The following is a 27,813-nucleotide window of genomic DNA, read 5'->3' on the forward strand; positions in this document are numbered from 1 at the left end:
CTCAACTTTTATACTTAGTAATGAAAGTACTTTATTCTGAAAGTTGCCTTTAAAACGTAGTATTTTTGAATTTTTAAAAATACAGTAGTAGGTGATCAAATGTTACATTAGCTTGGAAGCAAATATTTGTAAAACAACAAGAATTTAAAAAAAAATTACTGAACTTAGCCTAAATTCTAGGCCTACATATACAAAATGACAAATGGGTTAAACTATTTTGCAGATACAGTAGAATCCCTCCCGAACGACACCCCTCTGGAACGACCATTCCGTAAGAACGACCAGTTTTCGAGGAACCGTGAAAAAATTATGAAAAAAATGAGTAAAATCGGATGAAAAACAAGTGCGCTACACACTATGTACGGCGCTGCGCGTCACGTTTTTCTTGGCGAGCGCTGTACTGTTGGCAGGCGCACGCATGGCTAAAAATAGATACCACCCCTCCAGAGTCCAGACTGGCCACCCTAGCGATAACGGTAAACAGTGGTGCGCATGCGCATTTCTGTTGCCGTCTCGATCCCGTGTCTTTGTCTTGTGGCTTGTTAGTGTGATCTTGCTCGCTGGTGGATACGCTTCTTTTGCTTGTTGATTCGGATATTTCTTGGTTTTTATTATTGTTGACGACTTATTACACTTTTTTTCTTGGATGCCGATTTGGTTAGTGGTTTGATTTTGTGAATTTTGTATATTGTTGATGGCACACGCATTTGTTTTTGGATTTTGATTTGGTAAAATTATTGGCTTGATTCTATGAACGATCGTTGACGACACACGCAGTTTTACATGGATTTTAATTTTTTTTTTGGGATTTTCGTTTTGCATTTGTGAAAATGAGTGCCAAGCGAAATACACTTTCGCTAATGAAAAAATATGAGATCATCCAGCAAGTGGATAAGAAAACAATTTCCAAGACTAAGATAGCGCAGCAATACAACATTCCGAAGTCTACTCTCTTCACGATTCTCAAACAGAGAGAAGAAATTGTGAATGCAGTACAGAAGCAAGGCCGCAATGTGCAACTGAAAAATTTGAGGGGCGCGACGTACGAAAACTTGGACGAAGCTATGTTGGAGTGGTTTGGTGAGCTGAGAGCTCAAAATTTGCCTGTGAGTGGGCCAATGATGTTAGCAAAGGCGGACGAACTTGCTTTGAAGTTAGGTTTGACAAACTTCAAGCGTTCAGTCGGGTGGCTGAATTGTTTCAAGGCTCGGCATGGAATATCCAGCCACAAGATAGTCGGCGAAAGTGCGTCGGTTGATCCGAAGTCTGTAAGTGAGTGGTTGCCCTCGCTTCAGAACATCCTCAGCCGATACCAGCCTCGAGACGTTTACAACGCAGACGAGCTGGGGATGTTTTATAACCTCTTGCCAGACCGTACTCTTGCGGTGAAAGGGGACGTATGCAAGGGTGCGAAGAGGAGCAAGGAGCGCCTCACAGTCCTCCTTTGCTGCAACATGGATGGCAGCGACAAAATGAAGCCCCTAGTAATAGGAAAGTCAAAAAAACCGAGAGGTTTCAAGGGGAACATTCTTCATTGCGACTACGACTTCAACAAAAAAGCGTGGATGAATGCAGCAGTTTTCACGAAGTGGCTTTGCAGCTTTGATGCGAAAATGGGTGTGATGAATAGGAAAGTTGTCCTGTTCGTCGACAATTGCCCGCGCATCCTCCGCTCGATAACCTCAGAAATATTGAGCTGGTGTTCTTGCCTAAGAACATCACCAGCGTGCTTCAGCCTCTGGACCAGGGGATAATCCAGCAGGTGAAGCTGAAGTACCGGGAAATGCTTGTGCGGAGCATGGTGTTGCAGCATAACATCGGGAAAGAGATGAAGAAGTGGGACGTGTATAGGGCAACGGAAGCGATTGTTACCAGCTGGAGGGCATTGAAACCAGAAGTAATCGCCAACTGTTTCCGACACGCCAACTTCGTCACACCAGTCGACGATGTGTCTCTCGCTGCCACCAACCCTGAAAACCCTGACGACCCTGACGACCCTGACGACCCACCCACAGTGGACGCCAGCCCCAGCCGGGCCCCTCGACGAAGCCGCAGCATCAGATTTTCACTCTTCCATGCGACGACGAATCGTGGCAGCAATTGGCCCCAGACTGTACGTTTGCAGAGTTCGTGACAGCGGATGACAACGTTGCAGTTTGGGGTACACAAGATGATGATACCGATGACGTCAAGGGGCAGGAGCCGAGCGATGAAGCGGTGGAGGAGGAGGAGGGGGAGGGAGAAGCAGAAGAGCCAGAAGTTGTGCCGACGAGGAGAGACGTCCTCAAAGCTGGGGATGTCTATGAATATCTTCTGAGGCGGCATGGTGCGAGTGATGCTGTGTGGTCCTGCTTAACGCAGTTGAAAGAGTTTGCGGAAAATGCCATCTTGAAAAAAAAAGCAGGCAACGACAAGGGACTTTTTAAAAAGTAAGGCGATAAATAAAGTGTTAGGTGTTGTGTATTTTTTTTTATGTTCGTTAATATTTTTTTTGTTTTACGTCTCGTCAACGTGTCTAAAATGTGTGACTTTGAAGAACAAAAATGCTTAAAAAAATTAATTAACAGCTGCCGCATATATCATGTTGGATAATACTGTAATCTGGTGAGTTTTTTTTTTCAATTGTTCTTTGTTGTTATTATTACATATATGTATACACTGCTCCACTGCTTACAAGCATAGTTTATTGAACTAAAAGTGTATTTGGAATTAAATTTTTCGGGTTATCTTGAATATAGCTTAAATATATTTCTTGTTTATCATTATCTGAAGCTGTAAAAAAAAACGTTGCCATCGCTTCGGCCCATTTTTGTGTTTCGGCCGCTCTATATTTCAAACCACCCAGTTACGTACCATGTAAAATAGCTTTTTGGCCCGACCCTTATTTATAACAACCTCAGCTGTCACACTTTTAAAACCCAGGGAAAATACTCTGACGTCCGCTTCCCTTCTCACGTCGGTTGGTTATTATGTCCGCCGCCCGTTATCTCGCCTGGCGACGAGAGACGTGTCTGGCAGGCATCCGGCGCGGTGGGACGAATGGTGACGCCGAAAGAGAGGGAAGGGGGGGGGGGGGCAATAAATGGATAAAAAATAAACTACCCACGTTACATAACGTTAGCACGATGCTATTTTAAAGCTGCCCAAATAAAGGACGGTTCTTTCCGTGAAACGGCCGGGGGGGGGGGGGGGGGGGGGGTAAATTGGCCAAAAATTGCCCAAATTGTCTGGAACGACCCTTCCGTAAGTACGACCGTTTTTTCGGGAACCGTGAGGGGTCATTCCAGCGGGAGTCTACTGCATGTATATTTATTGGGATAGAATTACCTCGTCATCTCCTAGGCGAAGTCTCTTGCGATCAGCAGATAAAGATGACTGTTCATACAGTTTAATAATTTTTTCGCGATCTTTTATTATTGTTGACAGTGTAGTGGGAACCAAATCAAACGACCGTGCCATATCTGCATTTTTCCTGCCTTTGTCAACTTCTTTTAAAATTTCCACATTTTCCTTCAAAGTAAACTGCTTGCGTTTCTTTTTATCTTTTTGGCCATCCATCCTGATTAAAATATTCAATCAACAATATTGTTTTCCTCGTGGCACGTCAAACGTAAACAAACCTCTCATCCATATATAACCATAGCTCCGCACTAGTAGCGTGCGTCGAGAGCATGGCTGTGCCAGGCAACATTCCGACCTTCGTGGCAAAACAAAGCGTGTCGGCCATGTTGTGACACCAAACAGTTCAAAAATTAACATTATTGGATTTTCTATTTTGTATATAATTTAAAATATAATTTTTATTTAACGTTTGTATCTGTGGTAATTGACACTTTTAAAACGTGCTCTATAAATAACCAAAATATGGCGCAGCTAAAAATAATTGTCTTGAAGAGGGGCGAGACAGCAATCGATTGTTTAAATCGTCTCGTGCACTAAGTGTGTGATTTAGGAGGACGAAAGGCGCGTTATACTGTACTATGATTCTATGAATCGTTGATACAATGTTTGTTTACGTTTTATACTTATTAACGATTCTTGAAAGTGATAAAAATTAATCGTAATGTACATTTATATTAAAGAACCCCTGCGCAAAATCAGTATCTATCATGTAAAATTTTCCTGATAACTGGAAAAGAATGGTTGTTGTATTGAAATGTAGGATACGTTTTTAACGTTAAAGTGAAATATTTTTACATTGTTTACATTGGTGTTTTGAGCGGGAATTTAAAATCATACGTTGAACTGAAAGATACGTTATTCTGAAATATGTTGTAACGGAATTTCACTGTACAATGCATTTATGATTTTTCCTTCCTTAAGATAAATTTTTTGAATCATTTTCTTGGAGCATCAAATCTTTTGAATACTGGAGATGTGATAGTATTTTTGGATTTGAGAGTTTGATTCACCCATCCCTAATTGAGTTACATTACAAATGTGTTTATGTGTCTGTAACTTACATATTTTATTATGTGGAACAGTTTACGGTATTACATAGTGAGAATATTTCATAGTGAATTCCAATAAAACCAAAATAACTCCAAAAAGAATGTCAAAACACCATATAGCACCATAATAGAAGTACCGTGTTTTCTCGCATAATTGTCGCACATTAAATTCTAACATCAAGTTTGAAAAGTAGAGATGCAACGATTATGCGAGAAAAAAATTTGTTAGATAAAGTTATTTATGAAAACAAAACCCATTCATGGAAGGTATGTTTATTTAAAAAGTGAATTTTAAAAGAGCACGCCAAACAATTTAAATTAATAAGTTGTGCAACAAAAACTTTCTTCAGCTTTAAATAGAAGAACCAAAATTGTGACACGAACATAAGCCACTTGAATCTGTGAGGTGAACTAACGCGAAACTATGGTCGTTGTACACACTTCCTATGAAAGAGTGTGGGCTATCAAATGTAGTTAACTTGGCCCTTGACAGATAGTGCGCGTTGCATGCATCGGTGAGATATCGATATTTGACTACATGTGCGTGCTCTATACGGGAAGCAACATAACCAAACACGAATGATGCCAACTAGCGCTTTCTACATTATTGTAAATGGTACATAGCAACAACGCAAACAAACCGATAAATGTTATAACGTTTAGAAACATCTTTAAAAGAAAATTTACAGGTCAGACAACTTCGTATTTCCGTTAATTAAATAAGTATATGGTAATGTCTGAATGAATATTAGATTTTACTTTAAAATACATCGTTTTATACGGAAAAGATACCTAGACAAAGCGCTCGGCATCTAATAGCGGAACCAAAACAACATGCACGTTTATGCGAGGTTTATTTATCCCAAATTTGATGACCTAAAATATACCGTGTTTTCTCGCATAATCGTCGCACATTTTATTCTAAAATCAAGTTTGAAAAGTAGGGGTACGACGATTATGCGGAAAAAAAAATTTGTTAGTTAAAGTTATTCATAAAAAAACCCGTTCATGGAAAGTACGTTTATTTAAAAAAAAAAAAGGTGGAGTATACAAGAGCACGCCAAACAATTTATATTAATAATTCATTAAACAAAATCCTTTCTTCAACTTTAAATAGAAAACCCATACTGTAACACGAACGCAGGCCACTTGAATCTGCGACGTGAACTAACGCGTAACTATGGCCGTAGTACACATTTACCACGAAAGAATGCGGGCCATCAATTGTAGTTAACTCGGCACTCGACACAGAGCGCGTGCTGCATGCATTCAGCGAGATATCAATATTCGACTACGTGCGCGGGCTCTGTACGGGAAGCAACATAACCAAACATGAATGATACCATCTAGCACTGGCTACATGTTCATGTTCAAGCGGTACATCACGGCGACGCAGATGATCAGATAAAGGAAATAACGTTTAAAAATGTCTTTAAAAGAAAATTTACACGTCAGAAAACTTTGTATTCCCGTTAATTAAATAAGTAAGTGGTAATGTCCGAATAAATATTAGATTTATACTTTAAAATACATAGTTTTATACGGAAAAGATATCTACACCGGTACACCGCGGCGACGCAGACGATCAGATAAAGATAATAACGTTTAAAAACGTCTTTAAAAGAAAATTTACACGGCAGACAACTTCGTATTTCTGTTAATTAAATAAATAAGTGGTAATTTTCGAATAAATATTATACATCTACTTTAAAATAAATCGTTTTATACGGAAAAGATACCTACACAAAGCGCTTGGCATCTAATAGCGGGACCAAAAACATAATTCGACGTTTAAGTGAGAACTTTTTTTTTCCCAATATTGACGGCCAAAAATATAGGTGCGACCATTACGCGCGTGCGACGATTATGCAATAAAAGAGGGTAGGTGCGACGATTATGCGATAAAAGAGGGTAGATACACCATATAAATGGCACGAAAGTGTGATTTAAATAAAAAAATAACCAGCATTTAAGAAAACTCATCACAAAGAATTTTTTTTTTAATATGGAATTCCATGACTCATTATTTTAGTCTGAAGTTGCACTATACTAAAATGTGTACAAACCAAATAGTGGAGGAAGATTCGTTATTCATTTTATTTGATCATGTCACATTTTTTACTGTATTTACCTGCAGAAGGGCCGCCCCTGTGTATGGGTGGTACCTGTAATTTTGGGAAAATATTTCTAATATATTCACGCATATGGGTTGCAGCACCATACATCTGTCTTCACTAGAGTCTGAAGTATTCCTTTCGTTTTCTCAGTTTGTTGGCATGTAAGAAATACGACACTGGTGACACTCGGCTCTTATTTGTCTGTTTACTACGGGGAAGATAGGGCAAGGAGGGTGTGAGGGGGCCCACTTCCCCCCTCCCCCCCGAATATTTACTACCCCTCCAATTCCCTACATTTCCTAACAAACCAAAGGAGAAGATTGCTATTTTCTATATCCTTGTTCCCTTTCGTCCATTGTATTTTATTTTTTTTATCCTGCCCTTTGCCATGGTGAGAGAAGTAGTGACAAGCTACTCTTTGTCAGTTCCTTCTATAAAAACTAGCACACATGGTGAGGCTGGAAAAATATAGAAGTTGCTCTGATAAACACCAGGAATGGCTGTAGTTTTGTCACGGTATGTTTAGTTGAAAGTGTGGGAAATCTCATTCATAAACAATAATGATTGGGCACAGTTGCATCATAAACACCTGGCAAGATAGACACGTTAATTGTGTGGGTGCCAGTTCAGGGGACATTTACAAAGAAGAGAGGGAGGGAAAACCGTCATCACTGCCATATGGCTTCATGCACATGCACACACACATGCACACACAATCTCTCTCTGGCTAGTATATTTTTAGATTTTCCTCTCCTCATCCTCACAGCGGCAGCAGACCAGACATGTCAATTTCCGGCGCCATGACTGGTCGGGTGGCAGACATGGCACGTACAATAACTGCGCTGTTCACAGAACTTCACGCTACTGCTGAGATACTTTGTTTAAACAATTTATACTTACTCATGGATTATATTTATTAAAAACCAACATAGTTTAGTTTTTTACTCACATATTCAACCTCACAGTACAATATTATTTTTTTAATCCAAAGTAAAAAAAATTGTTTATAGGATGCAGTACATTGTATTACTCTAAAAATCAACAGAAAGTGTATGCAATTCATATGTGGGTATATAAGGTAATCATATCATTTCTCCATTTTTTTTATATTTATGAATTGTTGCCAATTTTTTTTTATTACAAGTAGATTTATTGTAAATTTCTAGGAGTCCATGAGTACTTGAAATGTACAGTCGAATTTTAGGTACTCGATTATTAAGTATTGAATTTGATAGTGATTTTGGTTGATTTTACGTAATCTTATACCGTATTTATGATTTTCAATTTTGTTTGGACTAGAGGTGGGACGATACCACACTTTCGATACTCGATTCTGTATTGTTTTTTCAGTTCGATACTTTCGATACTCCAGGGAAAAATATTTTCCCATTAAGTAACAATTATTACAAATAACATAAATTAGTTTTAATCAATATAAATTCCCTCTTTATTACACAAATACAAACTGCAAACAACTTTAAATACTTGAGTATAAAAAATAAAAGCGAAATACAAACTATCTTCAAGAGAGTTAGCCCTTTATTTTCCAGTACACTTTTTTTTTTACCCCGAACAAATGTAAATAAAAAGAAAATCAGAAATTTTTTCTTGTTTGTTTCATTTTACAAACAACTTAATGCAACAAAACAATTTTAAATAAAATTTTAACGTGAGAAACGTAAAATATAAAACAATCCGACAGTAAGAAAACAATAACAAACGGGTATATTCAGTTCAAAGATTAATGAATGCACAAAATATGAGTTCCGTGCCTTGGTAAAGCGCGTGCACCATTTTCATAATCATTGCTAGTTTGCACCACTAGTCTCGCTTGGTGCTGGCCATAGATGCTACTATCAAAGTGCACAGTCTTCCTGATACTATCCATATCTATGGTGCGATAAAGTTATGTTTCTACGTTTGCAAAGGAAAACAATGAACTTTTTCAAAATAAAAGCATTAAAACTTAGTTTATCAAGAGGAATATAACAAAAAAATTTGTGAATTTTAGGACTTTTCCGCTTCGTAAAAACGTATGAAACGGGAAATTAATTATTTTATAAGTGTACGTTCCGGGAAAGTAAACCATTGTAAATATAGTACTTTCGGCGGGACCAAAATTAATCGTCGTGACATGGGAAAATGTATGAAACGGGAACGTATCATCGAGGTACTACTGTTGTTGTATTTTGTACGATGGCGACTCAAAACTTAATTCAATACAAATGAACAAGCATTCCGGTATCGAAAAAATGTATCGAACTTACAGTTTCGATACTCGATACTTTGCGATACCGTCAAGTATCGAAGTATCGAAAATCCCATCACTAGTTTGGACGTATTTGTGGTCATTTAGCGCAATACTGTAATAATTGTGCCTTTACTACAAACACAAAAAATGTAATTTTAAAGCAAGTGCCATCTCTAAAATTTTATAGAATTCATTGCAGGAACAATTTGACGTCCCTCGGCTTTAGGTTCCTGATTCCCCGTTTACGTAATTGTCCTGTTGTGCCCTTACTGCTCTCGTCGGTGAGGTGTGGGTCCAGGCCAACGTGGCCGGGACCGGGAAATACGGGACCTGGAGAGAGAGTGAGGTGAGGAGGAAGAATGGTAGGCAGTTCCAAGGATAACTCGGTGTTAACAGTTCCACGAGCCCCTTTTATTGTCGTTTTGAGAGCCTGCCGCAGCCTGGCAGACCCGTCCCGGAACGAGCGCCCTTCCCACGACGACCCGGACTCCCGGAAGACCGTCCCGTCCGTTAACACGTCCCGACACAAACTGGAAATTTTCCCACGTAACTGTCCCCGATTAAGGTTGCTCCGCAAAGATGCGCAAAACGTGCACGGTCCGTTACGTGAAAAGTCTCGTACTGACGGCGAAGGTTCGGCGGTTCGTGATTGCGCTTACGCATTCTAGGACGTTCGACTGGTGACGTAACCCGTAAGACTCGTAAAACTCAACAGGGTGAGCGACTCGACGGATGCAGCTCAGCTGCCGCGACAACCCGTGAAGTTACACTGTCGTCGGACCACGAGCTCAGAAGACGTGCCTCGCGAGCAGCGCGGAGCGGCGTGTACGTCTGTCTCTGATCGCGCCCTGAACACCACTGCCCTTCCCCGCCCGCCAGCGGGCCAAGGCCCGCGGGCCGCGGAGGAGGGGAGGAGAAATCGGCCGGTGTGGGAGAGGCCCCACCCCACGACGCGCCAGACTGCGATTACATTACTAGCACTGCGAAACATTTGAGAAAAGTTACAAAATTATTTACACAACTTAGCGAGACATTAATCAAACAGCGAATTTACACATCAGTTAATTAGTTATGATTACAAAATATCCACAGTGATCGAGGCTCGTGACCATTTGGAAAAAAATATATAAAACATAGAATTATTTATCACACAAAAGAAGCTCACTGGCATGCTAGGGCGCACGCGGGTGCGTCCCTGGCCGTCGCACTTCACCGATGGTTTACTGGGGGGACAAAACTCCCTCAGGCCCACGTCGGTGGCTAGGTACGGCCTCTGCATCTGGGAGGGTACGACGATTGTCGTCACATGCCTTCCCCCTCCCCTAAGGCCGTCCTGGCCCCCGATGTCGACCTAGACCGGCAGCTGCGTCCGCGTCCGGCCACGTGTCTGGTCTTCGGAGTCCGTCACGTCCTTCCGTATGGGTCGGGCGAACTGGGGCAGGAGCTGCATCACGCTGCAGCTTATCCCCCCGGCGGCCTTCTGTCGTACATCTTGGGGCTTGTACTGACCCCCCCCACTCGTAGTCCCGAAGGTAGTGACGGGCCGTTGTCTCACGCGTGGACCAGCGCAACGCCGGTCCTCTCCCCGCATGAGCGGTCGTCATCGGCGCTGTGCATCGTGGACCCACATGAGCAGTTCAGTCATTGTCTCTGGTCTCGCGTCCGGCGCAGGGGCAGTGGAGCTGGACAGCACGTACAACGCACACGGTCGCGGCACCGAGTCCTCGACCCCGCGTTTGCGCTCAGGGAGGAGCACTTCCTCCCAGCCCTGGTCGTCATGGAACTCATTCTCAGGGTCTGGATTCCGGGACAACTCGTCGGCCAGCTGATTTTCACGTCCAGGAACGTGTTCGACCGTGAACGAGAATTCCTGGATCAGCATGGCCCACCGAGTGAACTTAGACTTCCGGCCCTGAGCGGAAACTAGCCAGCGGAGGCATTGGCTGTCGGTTCTCAGCGTGAATGAGCGCCCCTCAACGTGGTGACGGTACCGCTGCAGGGCCCAGACCACCGCAAGACACTCCTGCTCATTCACGTGATACCTCCGTTCAGCCTGCCCAAACTTGGCGCTGGCATACTCGATCACGCGTCTCACGCCCTGGTCATCCATCTGGTACAGTACCGCACCCATCCCCTCCTGACTCGCATCTGTCTGGATGATGATGGGGCGGCTGGGCACCATGCGCGAGAGCGTGTGACAGTTCCTGAATCGGTGCTTCACCTGTCGCAAGGCCTCGTCCGCGGCGGGGGTCCACCGGAACTTAGTCTTTTGCGACAGTAGGTCCGTTATCGGGGCCGTGATCGTGGCGAAGTCGGGGACAAAGGACCGCAGCCAGTTGAGCAGCCCCAGCAGCTTCTGGAGCTGCTTCCTGGTCTTCGGTGCCCCCTTTCCCTCGATCAGCTCCAACTGCTCGGGTCTGGTGCGGCACCCCTCCGCCGTCACTATGTGCCCCAGGAACTCGATCTCAGTGGCCCCAATGTGACATTTCTTTGGGGCACACGTCAGTCCGTGGTTGCCATACGTTCTAGCACCAGTGCCAGATGGTGCGCGTGCTCCTCCCACGTCCTGGACCAGATGATAACGTCGTCCAGACAGGCACTGGCGAATTCACCAATGTACCCATCCAGAACACGTACCATTAGGGCCTGGAACGTCGCAGGGGCATCCATGAGGCCAAACGGCATGGCGCAGAACTGGTATCGCCGTCCGTCTGGTGCTGTGAATGCCATCTTAGGGCGGTCCTCCGGGCATACTGGCACCTGCCAGTACCCCGATTTCAAGTCAAGTGTCGTGAAGATGGTTGCGTCCCCCAGTCGGGTAGAGCGTCCGTGATATTGATCTGCGGGGGCGGGGCGGGATGGTCAGTTTGTTTACCGCCTTGAAGTTTACGCAAAAGCGTAAACATCCGTCCTTTTTGGTGGCCAGCACCACCCGCGAGTTGTACGGGGAGGTGCTGGGTTCAACCACTCCGTCACGTAACATCTCGTCCGTACACCTTCTCAAAGGGAGGGGCGGTGCGGTACCATCGGTATCCAGTGCTCAGTCACGTTCGTCCGTCGTAGCCGGTCCGCGGCCGCAAATACCTGTGCCTTGGAGGCGAGGACACTGTTGATGGCGTCGACGTGCTCCTCGGGGACACTGTGCTGAAGATCCTCCAGGCGGATGACTGACTGAGGGGGACTGGGGGGAACCTGGTGCACGCCGTACACCGTCCAGTGCCCCCGGGTGCCGAAGTGCATCCGCCCAACTCGTTCTTCCATGGTGGCGTCGACCTCGTACAGCCACGGGACTCCCAGGATCAGCCCCTCGCGGAGCTCGGGGACCACCCAGGCCTCGATGTGGCTAACGTGACCAACGATGCTCAATGTTACCTGAGTGATGCCCCCTGCTGCGACGACGGCATCCCTGGTGGCCAGCTGCACCAGCTTCCTCCGCGGGCACACCGCCTCCGCTCTCACCAGGTGGGCCGCGATGTAGGATTGGCTGGCGACGGTGTCCACCAGGGCCAGCATCTCCCGTCCGTTAGCGTGGACGGGAACTCGCAGCAGCTCCTGCTCCTCGAGGCCGACCTGCCCCAGCTGTGCAGCCGTCTGTCCCCCACCGCCCCCGGCCTCCTGGCCGTCCGGGCGTGGGGAACTCGCGGCGAGGTCCTCAGCTCGTCCTGGCGTTGACGCATTGATGTTACGGTGGTCCACCTTGTCGAAGGCAGGTCGACGAGGCGGCTGGTCCGGCCCCGGAAAAACCTCCGTCGGGGCCGCTGCGGTTGTGGCGGCATCCAGTTGTCCCCGGGGTTGTCCCAGCACGGGAACTACTAGCGGGAAGCCTATGCTGACGCTCAGGTTGCCCACCTCGCCGACGGCATGTCGACGAGGCGGCTGGTCCGGCCCCGGTAAAACCGGCTTTAGGGCCGCGGTGGTCGTGGCGGCATCCAGCTGTCCCTGAGGTTGTCCCGGCACGGGAGCAGCTGACGGGGAACAGTTCTGTTGCCCCTTGCTTCCCGGCGACGGACACGATGTTGGTGTGGTAGGTGCTGCCGTTGGTCGACCAGTCCTGCTGGTTACTCGGTCTGCCGGTGGTTGGCGGGTCGGGGAGCTGCACCCAGTATTCCCTCCGCCCCCGTTCCCGCGTTTCCCGCCTGCGACGTGTTACCTCCGCGCGCCTCCTCCCACGCGGCTCTGGTGGGGAAAAGGCAATGCCAGTGGTACGCCTCCGGGCAAAACCGGCATCGCGGCGGACGATCGTCCCTCTCCAGCGTTCCTGTCCGCTCGTGACGTCCCCCTCCTGCTGCAGCTGTCTCTGGGCGTCCCCTGGTGCCACCTCCGTCTGTTGTCTTCCGAGGTCCCGCGCCGTCGGCGTAGCTCACCATGGCCATGTCATTGTCCGTGACTTCTGTGACGGTCACCCCCCGCGGTCCCGAGCGAGCCCGGGGAACCCTCGCGCCCCTAAGTGCCGTCCTCCACTGCGACATGTCGCGCTCAATCACGCGAGCGAGGGCCACGAACTCCTCTGTGTCACGTCTGGCAGCTGTTCTCATGAAGGGGCGGAACTCTGGTAGCAATTGTTCGACGATGGTTGGTAACGCCGCACTCACGTCCCCATTCGTCCCCAATCGGCGGAACATGCGCAGCTTATCATAAATGAACTGTTCAGCACTCTCGTCCTCATCCTGGTTCCGGCAATAAAATGTCCGCACTCACATCGCACGCGCCTGATCGTTATCGAACCTAGTCTCGACTTGGCGTACAAAATGTCCCCACTCTGTATAAAAATACTCCCGGCCATTGACCACCAGTTTCTTGCCTCGCCGCGGAGCTGTCCCGCCACTTGCCACGCCCACTCTGCCCGTCGCACTTCGTACAGTTTTAGGAGGTGCTCGCACTCCCGCAAAAACTCCCGCGAGTCCTCGTCTCTCCCAGCAAACACTGGCAACTGGAACTGCGTATTCACGTACCGCACTACCGGCCCCTCCACGTCCGCGGGCCTGTTGCTCTGTTCCCGTTTACAGTTGTCGTCTGTGCTGTCCATGCCGTTCGCACCCCCGGCAGCGCCGTCAGACCCGCACACTACGCTTTTCACTTCCATTTTCGCGGAGTCCCCTTCCTCGTACATGTCTGTTTCGAAACTGATCAGATCGTCTCTGTCTTGTCCCGCCTGCTTCCACGCCATCCTATCCTCCGGCGCTCCTGATCCGGGATGTAATCGCAATCTCCCCCAGTAATACAGTCCGATCCTTCCCGTCGCGTTATCTTCAGTCGGAGATCCCGCTGCGCCGCCGTCTTGAATTCCCGTCGCTCCCACGTCGCGCTATCTCTCGCCGAAACGTCTCGTGTTCGCGCCGTTCCCGCGCCGCGATATCTCTGGCCGACGTCTCAAGTTCGCGTCTTCCTGCGCCACAATATCTCCCGCCGGCGCGACGGCTCGAGTTTGCGTCGCTCTCACGCCACGCGGCTGCACCTGCTTCCGTCCTGTCTGCGTGCGCTTGCGTGCGCTTGCGTGCGTTTGCGTGTGCTTACGGCCACACTAGTTGGGCGCCAAATGACGTCCCTCGGCTTTAGGTTCCTGATTCCCCGTTTACGTAATTATCCTGTTGTGCCCGTACTGCTCTCGTCGGTGAGGTGTGGGTCCAGGCCAACGTGGCCGGGACCGGGAAATACGGGACCTGGAGGGAGAGTGAGGTGAGGAGGAAGAATGGTAGGCAGTTCCAAGGATAACTCGGTGTTAACAGTTCCACGAGCCCCTTTTATTGTCATTTTGAGAGCCTGCCGCATACTGGCAGACCCGTCGCGGAACGAGCGCCCTTCCCGCGACGACCCGGACTCCCGGAAGACCGTCCCGTCCGTTAACACGTCCCGACACAAACTGGAAATTTTCCCACGTAACTGTCCCTGATTAAGGTTGCTCCGCAAAGATGCGCAAAACGTGCACGGTCCGTTACGTGAAAAGTCTCGTACTGACGGCGAAGGTTTGGCGGTTCGAGATTGCGCTTACGCGTTCTAGGACGTTCGACTGGTGACATAACCCGTAAGACTCGTAAAACTCAACAGGGTGAGCTACTCGACGGATGCAGCTCAGCTGCCGCGACAACCCGTGAAGTTACACTGTCGTCGGACCACGAGCTCAGAAGACGTGCCTCGCGAGCAGCGCGGAGCGGCGTGTACGTCTGTCTCTGATCGCGCCCTGAACACCACTGCCCTTCCCCGCCCGCCAGCGGGCCAAGGCCTGCGGGCCGCGGAGTAAGGAGGAGAAATCGGCCGGTGTGGGAGAGGCCCCACCCCACGACGCGCCAGACTGCGATTACATTACCAGCACTGCGAAACATTTGAGAAAAGTTACAAAATTATTTACACAACTTAGCGAGACATTAATCAAACAGCGAATTTACACATCAGTTAATTAGTTATGATTACAAAATATCCACAGTTATCGATGCTCGTGACCATTTAGAAAAAAATATATAAAACATAGAATTATTTATCACACAAAAGAAGCTCACTGGCATGCTAGGGCGCACGCGGGTGTGTCTCTGGCCGTCGCACTTCACCGATGGTTTACTGGGGGGACAAAACTCCCTCAGGCCCACGTCGGTGGCCAGGTACGGCCTCTGCATCTGTCGTCAAATTATTTCTTAAAATGCGCTTTGAATATCCTTTTCCACATAAATTTTATTTATACTGTGATTGAAAATAAATATGTCTATTTTACAGTCCACTTAGCTCAGTATGTGGTGCACTTGAAGTAAAGAAAAATGAACAATGCGTGACGAATAAACACGGACAAAGCACCATAGTTACAGTACAAACACAGTAGTTAGCATAAAAGAGTGACCATATAGTAGATGCACCATAGTTATTGCAAAAGCACAATAACTACCACTCATGTACCATAATTATCGTAAATAACCTGATAAATATGTGGCGTATTAAATATTACGGCACAGCTAATTCACCCACCTAGCACAAAACAATATTATTGTACATATGTACACCTAAATATTATTTAATTAGGCGTATATGGAGTGTATAGGGCAATAACGAACTTGAATAATTTAAAAAAGCAATAAAATGATAGTGTCTGAGTAAAAATTTGTTTTCATATTAATGTTCCATATTAACATCCTAAATTTAGTCTTTAACTGTAATGAAACTGGATAAACATATCCTTGTGCTTCATAACATAATTTGAAAGCATTTATACTAATTTCTTTATTAATAGGTACTAGTTGCTTACAAATTTTATGTAATAAAAATTAAAATAGTCTAATTACATGGAAATTTTCAGTTGCAAAATTCTTATGTAAATATAAATACTGTAGGTAGGGACTGTAGCACTATGATAGTGAGCAAAAAATCATCATGATATACTATGTACAGTATGTACTTTTGTGCCACTATTTTCTGCTAGTTGAGCTTAAAAGGAAAGTTAAAATAAAATAAAATAAATTGCTGACTACCCAAATTGAAAATACTCGAGTTTTCACTACTCAACTCGAATCGACTCAACATAAATATGCACTCGTGCACTCCTGTAAATTTTTTAAACAACCTGCATTATTGTAAAAATGAATCTGGTATCACTGTCAAATTATATTTTTTTTGTAAATTAATTTTAAGAATATTAACCAAACAAATTATTGAAATAAAAAATAAAAATTTACCTCAAAATAAAACCAGCAAACCTTGTATGTATCTACTAATAAATGGCTGAGGTAAAAGGTTTTACGTCTCACATGCACATCAGCTTGAAGTGGCGGACCTTCATGCTTATAGTTTTCTCGGAACAACTTGGGTACGGACTCCATACTCGCAAACGTGAGTCTCACCTAGGTGTTGGGATCGAACTCGCAATATTTGCCACATGAGTGAAACAGGCCGTGGATAACTTACTAAATAACTATGCACTGTGTACTAGCAACATTAGCATTGTTATTCCAGTTAATGTGTGGCAGAAATTTCTCATACCGTACTAACAAAGGAAATAGTTTTTTTTTTTTCACCATAAATTTGGAATAGTAGGTTAGGCAACTAGCGGTAAAGCCATGTTAAGTAGTTTCTCAAGGTATTTAGGGATTTAGACTAGGGATGGGACGATTCCAAAATTTTCGATTCTGATACCCGATTATCGATTCCTTAAAAAATCCTTCGATTCTCGATACTTGATACTCACCTAGTTAACTTAATATTAAATAATTCAAATTCTATTTGCAACATTTTTTTTTCAGCTTTCAATACATTTATGATGTAGCATACATCATAAATTCATATTTATCAAATTTGAGTACACAACTAAGTTATTAACATTAACTCATATAAATGTTGACATCATTAGAAGTTAATGACTCATATGTCAAAGGGGTGAAACTAATCTAAAATTTGTTTTGTAATACGGAATAAACTATAAAAAAAATTTTTAAGCTTTCCTTGAGCAGCGTAAATTATTTTCGTGAATACAACTTGCCTAACTTAGAGAAGGGTACATATTAACTAAAAAATATGTGAAATGAAACCGTAACAAAATTAAGCAACAACTAGAGAACTAGCAAATGAAAGTGTTGTACTTGATTGTGGTATTCCGGCGTTAAGTTACATTTAAGAAACACAAATTCATTCGTTGTTATTTCGGCGTTGTGGTAATGACCCAACAAAATCCATAAAACACTGACCAACTAATCATCATCGTCACACCATTCGAAAATGAATGTTTGTTTACATTTTTCCGCTTTTTGGCGCGATTTAAAATGCTTGTGCTGCCCCGTACGGCTGGGTGACGAACTAGCACGGTTCGCCCGATAATCTGCTTGATACGACGCTGTTCCAACTACATGACAGCGCCCCCGGCTGACGTGGTATGGCCACTCACGTAAGGCTGTTCCAAACACCGTTCGCCCAATCATCTGCTTGCTTTTGTATTTATTTGGTGTAGCTGTTCCAAGCTGACGTCTGTGCCCCGAGCGGTGTGCGTAGGCTTTAAGGGGAAGGTTCATAGACTAAAAATCGCTACACTTCCAAATCGTGTTAATTTTGGTAAAATGTGAATAAAACCTTCGAAATCAACTACCCGACCACTCCGCCCGGTCGGTATAAGTACCTGTGTAGCTGGGAGCAACGGTCATTCGAGTCAGGCTCTTCATACGGGGAGGGTGTGCTTCTCCTCTCTCCTGGCCGGCTTTAGACACGCGAAGACGGTTGGCCGCCCCCTCCCCCTGAATGTGCGGGTTCTACCCGCGCATGCGCAGGACACGGCTGAGGGCCGCAGTGTTGCCGGTTCTACTCCACCCGACCAGGGCCACGAGCCTCCGCAGCCGATGGAGGTTTACAATTCGCCGCGCCGGCCGGTGAGCGAAGTTTGACGGCCCGTCGGGAAATTGTACCTTCGCGCGCACTTTAGACATCAACACATTTACGTGCTGTACGTAATATTTTATGTTAACTAAGATTCACTATAAAACCATAATACACATTTAAAAAATATTTTTATTATTATTTTCACTAACATTTCAAACATATATCTTTAAATGAGACGTTAAAAATATGTTATATTATCACATAATAATTTAAAATTTGCTCACGGTTAACTCAGTTTTTGAAGACTCGAAGTTATGAGAAGTAATTTATATCTCATACTGAAAGAAATAAAATCTTCACTGAGTAACTTAAATCCAATTACTGCTACAGTAAATTGTCTAATTAGAGGCGTTACTATTAAATATCACCGCAGGCATTGTACACTATTTAAGGGGATGGTTTACACCCCAAAAATCGTCCCCCCCCCCCCCCCCCCCCCCACATACACACACACACACACAAATTTTGCGTTGACACTTGTTTTGGGATCTATGGACAAATTCAAATTCGAAGTCTTTTTATTGTACACGATAACACTTTACAACTTAAGAGTGGTTACATTGACACTCCAGAATCTTTGCTCTTTTGCCAATTGCACAATCGGTTACATTATTAGAATTAAACATCATAATACGCATTACACTAACATAAAAGGAAAGTTTAAAAAACCTTTTATGACATGAGACGAAAAGGGTACAAACATTTTCCGAAATTAGTACTGCGGTGACGGCCACAATAGGTAGTCTCTTATAAATATACCTAACAATAACACACGTAAGTACATAAAATTTGTGTCATACTATGATTAACTTTAAATAAAAACAAAACCCCAAATGTTTTTTTCGGGTTACAATACTAGCAATTAGCAGTGTAAATACTTGAATATGCAGTTTAAACACTATACTGTCGAATATATTGGTCAAACAATTTTTGCTATGTTAAATATCAATTTTAATATTACCTTTTTTTTAAATTCTGTATTAAATTTACATTGCATTAGTAACTAGACGACTTTGCTCATAAAGATACTCAATAATATTTATTTGTAACATTAATATCCAAGTTATAAACTTAAAATTAAGTGGCAGCTTATTTTAGCGTGGATAGCTACGGAGCATAATTATACTTTTCTTGTCTAAACCTGACAAAATTTTGTTTTAAAATAAAAATGCTGGTTTCGATTACAAGACAGTATTTATTCTAGTTTTAAGAAATACTAGGTGAATTAGTGCGTAAATGCGTGATGCTCATGTAATTGTCAGGTTTTCAAGCAGCGTTCCACACAGGCTTAGTAATATATGCCTATCATCGTAATCTATGTGCATTGACAGTTTCATTAAAATCTTAACTTTAACTTGGTATATTTCCTGCTTTTATCACAATTAGCTGAAAATAAATAACCATACCTCCATATATATCATGAAAGCCCAGTTTACAATCTCATCGTTACGAAGAAAAACATGCTGTCTGGACCCTCTCTTTCAACTTTTATCATTGCTACTTTACAGTTTCTACAAAATAAATAAATACATATACATACATCAGCAGATTCAATGTAAAACAGTGAAACATAGTGAGTTATAAAAATAACATTTAACAAAATTACATATATGTACTTTTTTTCAGAAATGATATTTGCAAACACTTAAAAATACTTAGCAGCAATTACAGTTTTTAGAAATAGAAAATAAATTTTATTAAAATTAAAAAAGAAAACATACTACAGTTTCATCATTATATGTTATTCTGTTTAGCGAATATCATATGTGTTTCTATTATTTCCTATTTTATTTATTACGTACTAGATAATATTTGTGTTCTAAATTACAAACGGAAACTCGGCATTTACTAAGTATATTTTCTAAACATCATAATGTTACAAAACATAAAGTTAACCCTTTTTATTTAAGTACACGATGAACAGAATAAAAGTGTATATGTTCATATGTTTTGAAGGATTCGTATTGAAGTTTTTTGTAAATAATACCAGTAACAATGGCACTGATGCTGTTTAACATACGTGGATTACTTTAAATGTAAGTGCAGGTAAAATTTATGCTTATTTGAAGGCGAAAAAACATCACAACTTTACAAAAGAAACTAAGATTTTTTGGACTTTTTTGCATTTATTTCTTCTTTTGCCTTTGATATATACTCTGGCTCTCTCACTTGTTTTCCTCTAATAACTCGTGAATCAACAATTTCGGGTAGTAAACACTTTTTATAGAATCGCGTGAGTTTGGGCAGCATTTCATTTCTCCAGAAATCTTCATTTCGTTGAACTTTTTCAACAAACAAATCTTGTTTTGTGTCAGTCATGACAATTAAATAACAAAAATCTTTTTTTGTTATATTTAAAGTTCCCTGGATCTGATAGAAGTGATGATGTGTGGTTTTAAGCTGTAACTTCTTGCTGGCAATTTCTTGGAGAAAGAATCCTTTCTTACTTCTGGCCAGCTCTTGAAGCCCAGTAGATATGCCTGATGGAACACATTTTACTTCAATTGTAGCATTTTCTGTGACCACAATTCCATCTGGACTAGCTCCTAAAAACCCATTTTCTACATCTATGTACAGTCCCCTCTTCTCTACATTCAAGCCTGTTAGTGCTTCGAACCTTTTAATAGCAACATGTTCATTGCGGCGACCGTATTCTGTAGCTTTGGTATTCACAGAGGGTTTGTACAAAAGATTTTTCACCAAGTTCGCACATGGAGTTGATTCTTTTCTTCGGCACACTGTTCCAAAATTACTAGCTGTTAAGCGTACTCGCCTAAGTTCATGCCAGATTATACAATTCGCCTGATCTTTAGTTTGAATGGCAATTTCTTCTTGCTGCTCAGAGGTCACATTCAGAGATTCAACAAAGTTCTCACACTTTTCTGCTAGCTGTGCATCTGAAATCTCGTCACACGGATCATCTTCTACTTGTTCAGAGCTTGGTCCATAGTCGATGTCTGCTGGATGAGTTGTATCAGTTTTGCTTCTTTTCTTTTTAGGGAAGTCGTCATGGAACTGCAATTTACGGCGTGTTAATGTCTGCTGTCTCTTTCGGATAACCTTATAATGACTCAGTCCAGGGCTTCTTCCTGCCAGTTTCCTGAAAGGGCTTATTTCCCAAGCGTGGCCTTTCTGAAATCTTAAAGCCGCGGCGTGGCATCGTCTTTGAAAAGATCCTCTTTGAGTAAAGTTGAGACGTTTTCCAGCATTGAACTTTGCAACAAGACTCATGTAAAATTCAGCTGCATTGCTTGTTTTATTTTCCACAAGTCTTGGCGCTTTTGCTACCAGGCTTCCTAAAAGACCTTGAATATGGTCAAACAATACAGATCCGAGTAAAATATTTACCCTTTTACCATCAGATTCATTGCCTTCGCAAAAGTAAGGTCGGCACTCAGAATGGTCTCCAAATACATGATTTGGACCATTTCGCAAGTCCTTAATTAGGTCTTCAGCTTTCTCACCCACTTTCCCACAGTGCCTTATGGCACCTCGTGCTGCAGAAGTTAGCCTTGGAATGACTGATTTGAGCATCCGTCGAGCCTCTGGGTCAAAACTCTTATCACTTGCCAAGGTATGCAGGTGACTGGTATAGTTGCGTATGCAATGGTTAGCACATTCAAGTTTGTGCACAAAACGTCCATAAGGGACATTTTGAATGATTCTTGCATAAACACTAGAATCTCCATCACCCACGAAGTATTTGTACTTTAAACCATGCATTTGTATACTGTTACAAAAACCTTCTACAATAACACTTTGCTCCATCGCTGTGGATGGCTTTTGTTGGCTCCAGTTTTTGTAGCAGAAATGTTTTTTCGGTTCTTTATCTGCTCCCGAATGAAGACGACAGATGGTACAATACTTATTTTTTACGCCCAAGAACAAAAGTTTTCCTGTTCTTTGGCCTATGATCACTGCCTGGAAAGAGAAGTTAAGAATTAGTTTATTTATGTTGAAGTCAAATCTATTTAAAGTAAATTTTTTTATGTAATACTAGTAGTATATATTTTAATGCCTATGTATTAAAGAACTCAATTTATTCAGGTTGAAAAGAACTTAATGTTTTTTTCTAATGTAAGAGTTACATCTATTACGAATTTTATTACAATAGTGAAGAAATTCGTGAGTAAAAAAAAACATTCAAACATCCTAACATTTACATTCTTGCATTAGAGGAATGGGATTATTTATATTCCAGTTTTGCACAATAATTTCCGTATGTAGTAAACATTTTTAGATGGTTTAATATCATGAACATTTCTTAGTACAGACATTAATAAAATAGCATTGGACTGAACCTAAGATCCGAGAATCACCAACCAAATGGCAGACACATTGTTAATGAATCGACTAAATCAAAATACATAGGTGGCATACATAGGAGTATATCCATATACGTATGGAAACGTCATCCAAATATCTCACTTGCAGAAAATGTGGATTAACCATACAGGAAAATTAGGAGATCGAATTCATATGGGACGTATATGGTCTGACAACCTCGCATCTTGCAATTTCAAATATTTTGATACTGCTTGTAACAAATCTTCCGTGATAAATGTTTCGAGTCAACATAACATAGGACTTAGCTTTGCCCACTTGTTGAAGTCAACACTTTTGAACTGATGTGATTATCATGTTCGTTGTAATAATGAGTGAAATAATAATTATTTCCTTTCAGTGCTTACATAATAAGACCTTTTTTTAAATATATGTTATTACAAGTTATAGGTCTGGGAGATATTATTTATGCCTTGAAATTCATATATATTTCATTAAATATAATTAAAATATAGGAAAAATCCAAACTAGCGGGGCCTAACTTAGCCAAAGAAATATGTATTTCGTAACAGTACCTCAGCCCTTTACTTCTTAACAACTGCGACATTATTGAAATTGATATTGTTAGACCCGTAAGTAACTTACCACTCCTGAAAGAGAGTTGTATTTATGCCCGTAAGAACGCTTGGCCCATCCACCGTCCACAATGACTGTAGTAAATGGAATGCCATCTTCGTCTACATCTCCTTCTTGAATAGCCAGAGCTCTTTCTTCTTTCCCTGCATCTGATATGGTTCGGTCCAAGTTCTCGCTCCAAACCTTAAATACACTCAATGAAATCATATACCATCGCCAAAATACTATAATACTACATTTTACAATTTCTTAGATTTTCGTAGCAGCAATTGTAGTCCTAAAAATATTTATTATGAATAAATGTGTTTCTCCCTGAAACAAATCTAAGATGTTTAGTGATGTATTATACTGTAGACATAAGATGATTTCAAAAAATACTACTTTAGAATGGCATAGGTAGTCTTTGTTTTGATTTATTGTTTTATTGGGGTTGTGAAATGCGTTACTTTTGTGCTATTTTAATGTGTTGCACCAGTTTGTAAGCGAGTAAAAAAAAATCATTTGAACTGTTCAGTTTTTCACATAATTTGTGCAAGTGTTTCAAATAAAAGCTGAATGGGGGCTTTTGCAAGTAATCAAAATAAGGTTAGCATAATCAGATTTTAAATTTTTTCATTAAACTGAAACTTTAGTTTTATTTTATTTTGAAATTTGTTTTGACGGGCATGGATAATAATACAGAACATTTTAAACATGTTTGAGTTGCACTAGTTTGTAAGCAACAATAAAAGGATTCACGCATTTATTATGTACTTATAAGTAGGAATTAATTTTCTTTATATGTGCAATCATTAACTTTCTAGATTTTGTACTAAAACACTAATTATAAAACGTAGTTTGATGATATTTTGTTCCTAAATGAATAATTTCCTTTGCTTTTTGTCACTTGACTTATATTGTTTATCTAATCGAACATTTGTATTTTAAGATCCTTAACCGTGCCCCGTAAAATAAGGCGACTATTAACCGGTGATGGATGAGTAGTGAAAAGTAATGTACTAAGATTAACATAATATTTTATTTTATTTGAAAAAGAAATTAAAATTGTTTAATTACCTTATCTAGTTCTACTTCTTTCTTTATGTAAGTGTTCTTTGACATTGAAGGAACATTTAAAATGCTCAGAATGTTTTCTAATTGTGTGAATCCGATGCCAGATGACACAGCAGCCCATGCCCCCGTACTATTCATTACACTGCTATCACATTCTTCATTCTGTATCTCATATTGTCGATTGCAGCCATCACATTCCATGAACCACTTACAATGTAAGCCATTTCTGATTTCTTTTTTGAATTGGATTGTACCCAAAGTGCACTGCTTCTTGTGGCTGCTCTGAAGGCTAAGAATTTTGGGAATTACGTATGCAGGATTGAAGAGCCGGTTTCCTTTCAGATTATCCCAAGAAGAACCTCCTTGATCAACTTCAATTAAAAGTGGTGGCATACTATCATCCAATTCTGTCTGTTCATTTTCATTCCTATATGTAACAAAAAATATAAAAACCACATATTTCAATTAACTTTAAAATAACACAAATATTTTAAAGCTAAAAGGTGTACAGAGGTAGAAGGTGTATGATATACTTTAATTTTTTTTAAAAACAAGGTGATTACAGTTAAAAATCAAGTCTCAAGTTTTGCATTAAATTGTATACAAATGTATGCAAAAAAAACCTACGATTTAAATTTTTTGCTATTGAATTTTTTTTTTATTATATATTCTTAGGCAAAATAACTTAGGGACACGTTTTCTGCCACGGACTATATACGGGCTTGGAACCTCGGCCACGCAAGCCGTTGCCATGAAGCTGCAGGCCGGGGGACATGTCGGTAAGATTTTTTAACAACATGAGTACGTAAAACGCATTACCGCCGTTCACATTTTTTTTTCCAGGGAGAAAATGTACCCCCGTTTCTTATAATTATTTACTCGTTGTTGAATTATTTTCATGTTGTTGCCAATCAGAATATAGCTTTTCAATAGTTTCTACTATCAAGTTTCATTAGCGAAAATAAATACATGACTTTGCTGTTATAAATTAAGTCTAATTAAAAATAACAGAAGTACTTACTGTGATGAAATTTCATGCGGTTCAGTTTCTTGTGCACTTGGGTTGCTTTCTGCTGTTGATACTGTTGCAGAATTGTTTGAAGTATTCTGTCTTCTCCAGTAGGCAGAAACCGACAAAGCTCTTTTATTTCGCTTAAGATTGCGGTAAGACCTTTTCCTCTTGCCCATTGTAAATAATAGTAAAAATTGCGCGCACTGTGTCACCACTACAGAGATTTCAAACTACTAAATATCGACGACTTGGCATCACTGTGCCAGCGCGTGCCCTACACAACCGGCGAGCAACGCACCGAGCGAGCATTGCACTGCGCTCTGTTAGCGGAACTGACAACTATCCGTTAACCTTGCAGTATAGGAGAAAACGTTTGTTTTTGGTTATTTTGCTCGTCTATTGCTCTGATTTTAATTGTTGTACTACCAAAGTCAACATATGACGTTACTCCTTTAAGCAAGACACTTACTTATCAAAAATAATACACTACAACGTCTTAAAAACAAATATTTTTACTAGAAAATTTTCATATCAAACATCAAAAAATTAAATTTAAAAGAAAATATCAAACTATCAGTAAGTATGTTTAGACAAGTTGATGCCCAAATGACTGACGATTTATTGGACATAAAATTCAATACTCGTTTATTTTTATTGCACGTAGAGACGTACTATTTCTGATGGTGCCGAAGCTTTAAAAAGGTCTGATTTCAAAAATTGTTATTAAATTATGTAAATACATTAATGCATTTAACAATATTCCTAAAAATAGGCTGAACATTCCTCTTTAAGATATATCATACGATATCTCTATAACTTAAATCATGCTGGCTCAGTTTTTGATCAAATGACATGCCAATTCGCAAAAATCGTGAACTATGGCCTTAAAACTTCGCCTGTTTGTCTCCAAACATTATGCCGGAAAGGAAAATAAACGCCGTAGTTTTGCGTATTTTTACAGTATATTTTTGGGTTTAACATTATGACGTGAGCGTGTGTAAGCTTTTGTTTGCTTTAGTGCATTTATGATTAATGTTCAGTGGCGGCCATGTTGCGGTGTTTGTTTACCAGTGACGAGACAAGTATTTTACCCAGTATTTAAATTGCCCGTAAAAACATTGCGATTTCGCGTTTTATTACTAAATTTCGTGGAAAAATGCTGTGTTGTGGCGATTTCGCGTAAAAACTGTATTTTACGGTGATTTAGCGTTTATCGTCGTTTAATCGCGATCGCGAAAAGAACAGGCCCCTACTAATACGCAGTGATAATTTTTTTATAAATAATTTTTGTACTTTGACTTGTGTATAACATTGACCCAAGTTTTAGATATTATTTATTTGGGGAAATATGACTTATATATGCGTCTAGTCAGTCATAACCCCACACAAAGAGTCGTTAAATAATTGTATCTGACAGATTTGCATTGTTGTGAAATGATTTTTTTTGCTACATGCGGGAATCGACTTTTATCATCGATTCTCGATTCTCGATTATTTAAGTAGAATAGGTAGGTATCGATGAAATTGGGAATCGGTTTTCCCATCCCTAATTTAGACTTATTACCAGGAAAATTTTAGTATATGTATTTATAGGTCCATTGATAATTTATTTGAAACTTATTATACAGGAAACTTCTTAAGTGTGGTTTTATTAAGAGGATGTTACTGTATTTCTCTCATTCTAATTTAATTAAGATTGTAATTAATTTCCAATTTCGTTTGAGAAATTGTTGAATTTTAATGACAAAATGTATAAAAAAAGTTCAAATAGATTTACAAATTAAATGTTGGGAATCAGCTTGACTTCCTGAAAATTTATCATAGCTTGATTTGACTTGATGAAAAATTGGAATGTGCGGCTCAAACTCAACTTGATCATGAATAGTAAATTAAGTATCATACAAAATGGCAAGACTGAATTACCTAATGAAAATGTGAAATTGTTGCATGCAGGAATTTCTTTAAATTGTTTGGTGTTCAAAATAAAATATATTAAACTAATTTTTGTATGACTTTCATTACATTGACAAATTATATAAAAAAATTGTAGTATTTTCTATGATAGTTTTTAACTAATGGGCAGCTTTAATACATTTCTGTAGTGAATTTTTTTGTGTGTTTTCATTGTAAAAAAATACAATTTTGTGTGTTTCTTTGTTTCAGATATACGAATTGCGAACATCAAGTTGAGGTATCAGATAAAGTTTTGTTGTGGAAACATTGCTGATATTTTTACATTAATGTGTATAGATTTAAATATGTCTTCATTAAATACATTTTTTGAGTATTGTGTTTGTGTCCCTTTTAAAGGTCTTCTCATATAGGCCTCACACAGTGTATTTCATTCCATTTTCGGTAACATTTTCAGCTGTGTAGAAAGTTGCTGTGAGTTAGATTGTCACAGCAACACATTTCTCTTCCTACCTTTTAACATCTATCATGGGTAGAGACAAGATTTTATGGTTTAATTTTTAGGCCAGTTTCGTTTTTAAAACAGATTTCAGAATTACGGGCTTTATCTTTTATGGAATATGTTTATCAAAACAAATATGACACTTCAATGGCCATGCTACTTATTTCTCCAAAACAGTATCATGATTAACTTTTACAATGTAATGATTTGTAATATAGGTGGACAGGATCCCGAAATTCGGGAAAAAAACCATT

The 27,813-nt window shown here is 41.2% G+C and overlaps 2 protein-coding genes across 2 annotated transcripts in view; one reads left to right on the forward strand and one right to left on the reverse strand.

Moving 5' to 3' along the window:
* LOC134527969 (ubiquitin carboxyl-terminal hydrolase 39) overlaps positions 1-27,433 on the forward strand; it is a 57,926-nt gene extending 30,493 nt beyond the window's left edge. Inside the window, exon 11 of the mRNA XM_063361078.1 lies at positions 27,310-27,433. Coding sequence (XP_063217148.1) covers positions 27,310-27,336 — 27 coding nt within the window. The 3' untranslated portion in view covers positions 27,337-27,433. The remainder of the gene's footprint in view (positions 1-27,309) is intronic.
* LOC134527968 (uncharacterized) lies at positions 18,605-25,211 on the reverse strand. The gene is made up of 4 exons (XM_063361077.1): positions 25,156-25,211; positions 24,138-24,561; positions 23,091-23,264; positions 18,605-22,082 (listed from the first exon to the last, which is right to left on the reverse strand). The coding sequence occupies exons 2-4, from the start codon at positions 24,525-24,527 to the stop codon at positions 20,262-20,264; spliced, it is 2,385 nt and encodes a 794-aa protein (XP_063217147.1). The 5' UTR covers positions 24,528-24,561; positions 25,156-25,211; the 3' UTR covers positions 18,605-20,261.
* Positions 27,434-27,813: the final 380 nt, after the last annotated feature.

This window comes from Bacillus rossius, chromosome 1 (assembly GCF_032445375.1).
Source record: "Bacillus rossius redtenbacheri isolate Brsri chromosome 1, Brsri_v3, whole genome shotgun sequence".
Taxonomy (NCBI): domain Eukaryota; kingdom Metazoa; phylum Arthropoda; class Insecta; order Phasmatodea; family Bacillidae; genus Bacillus; species Bacillus rossius.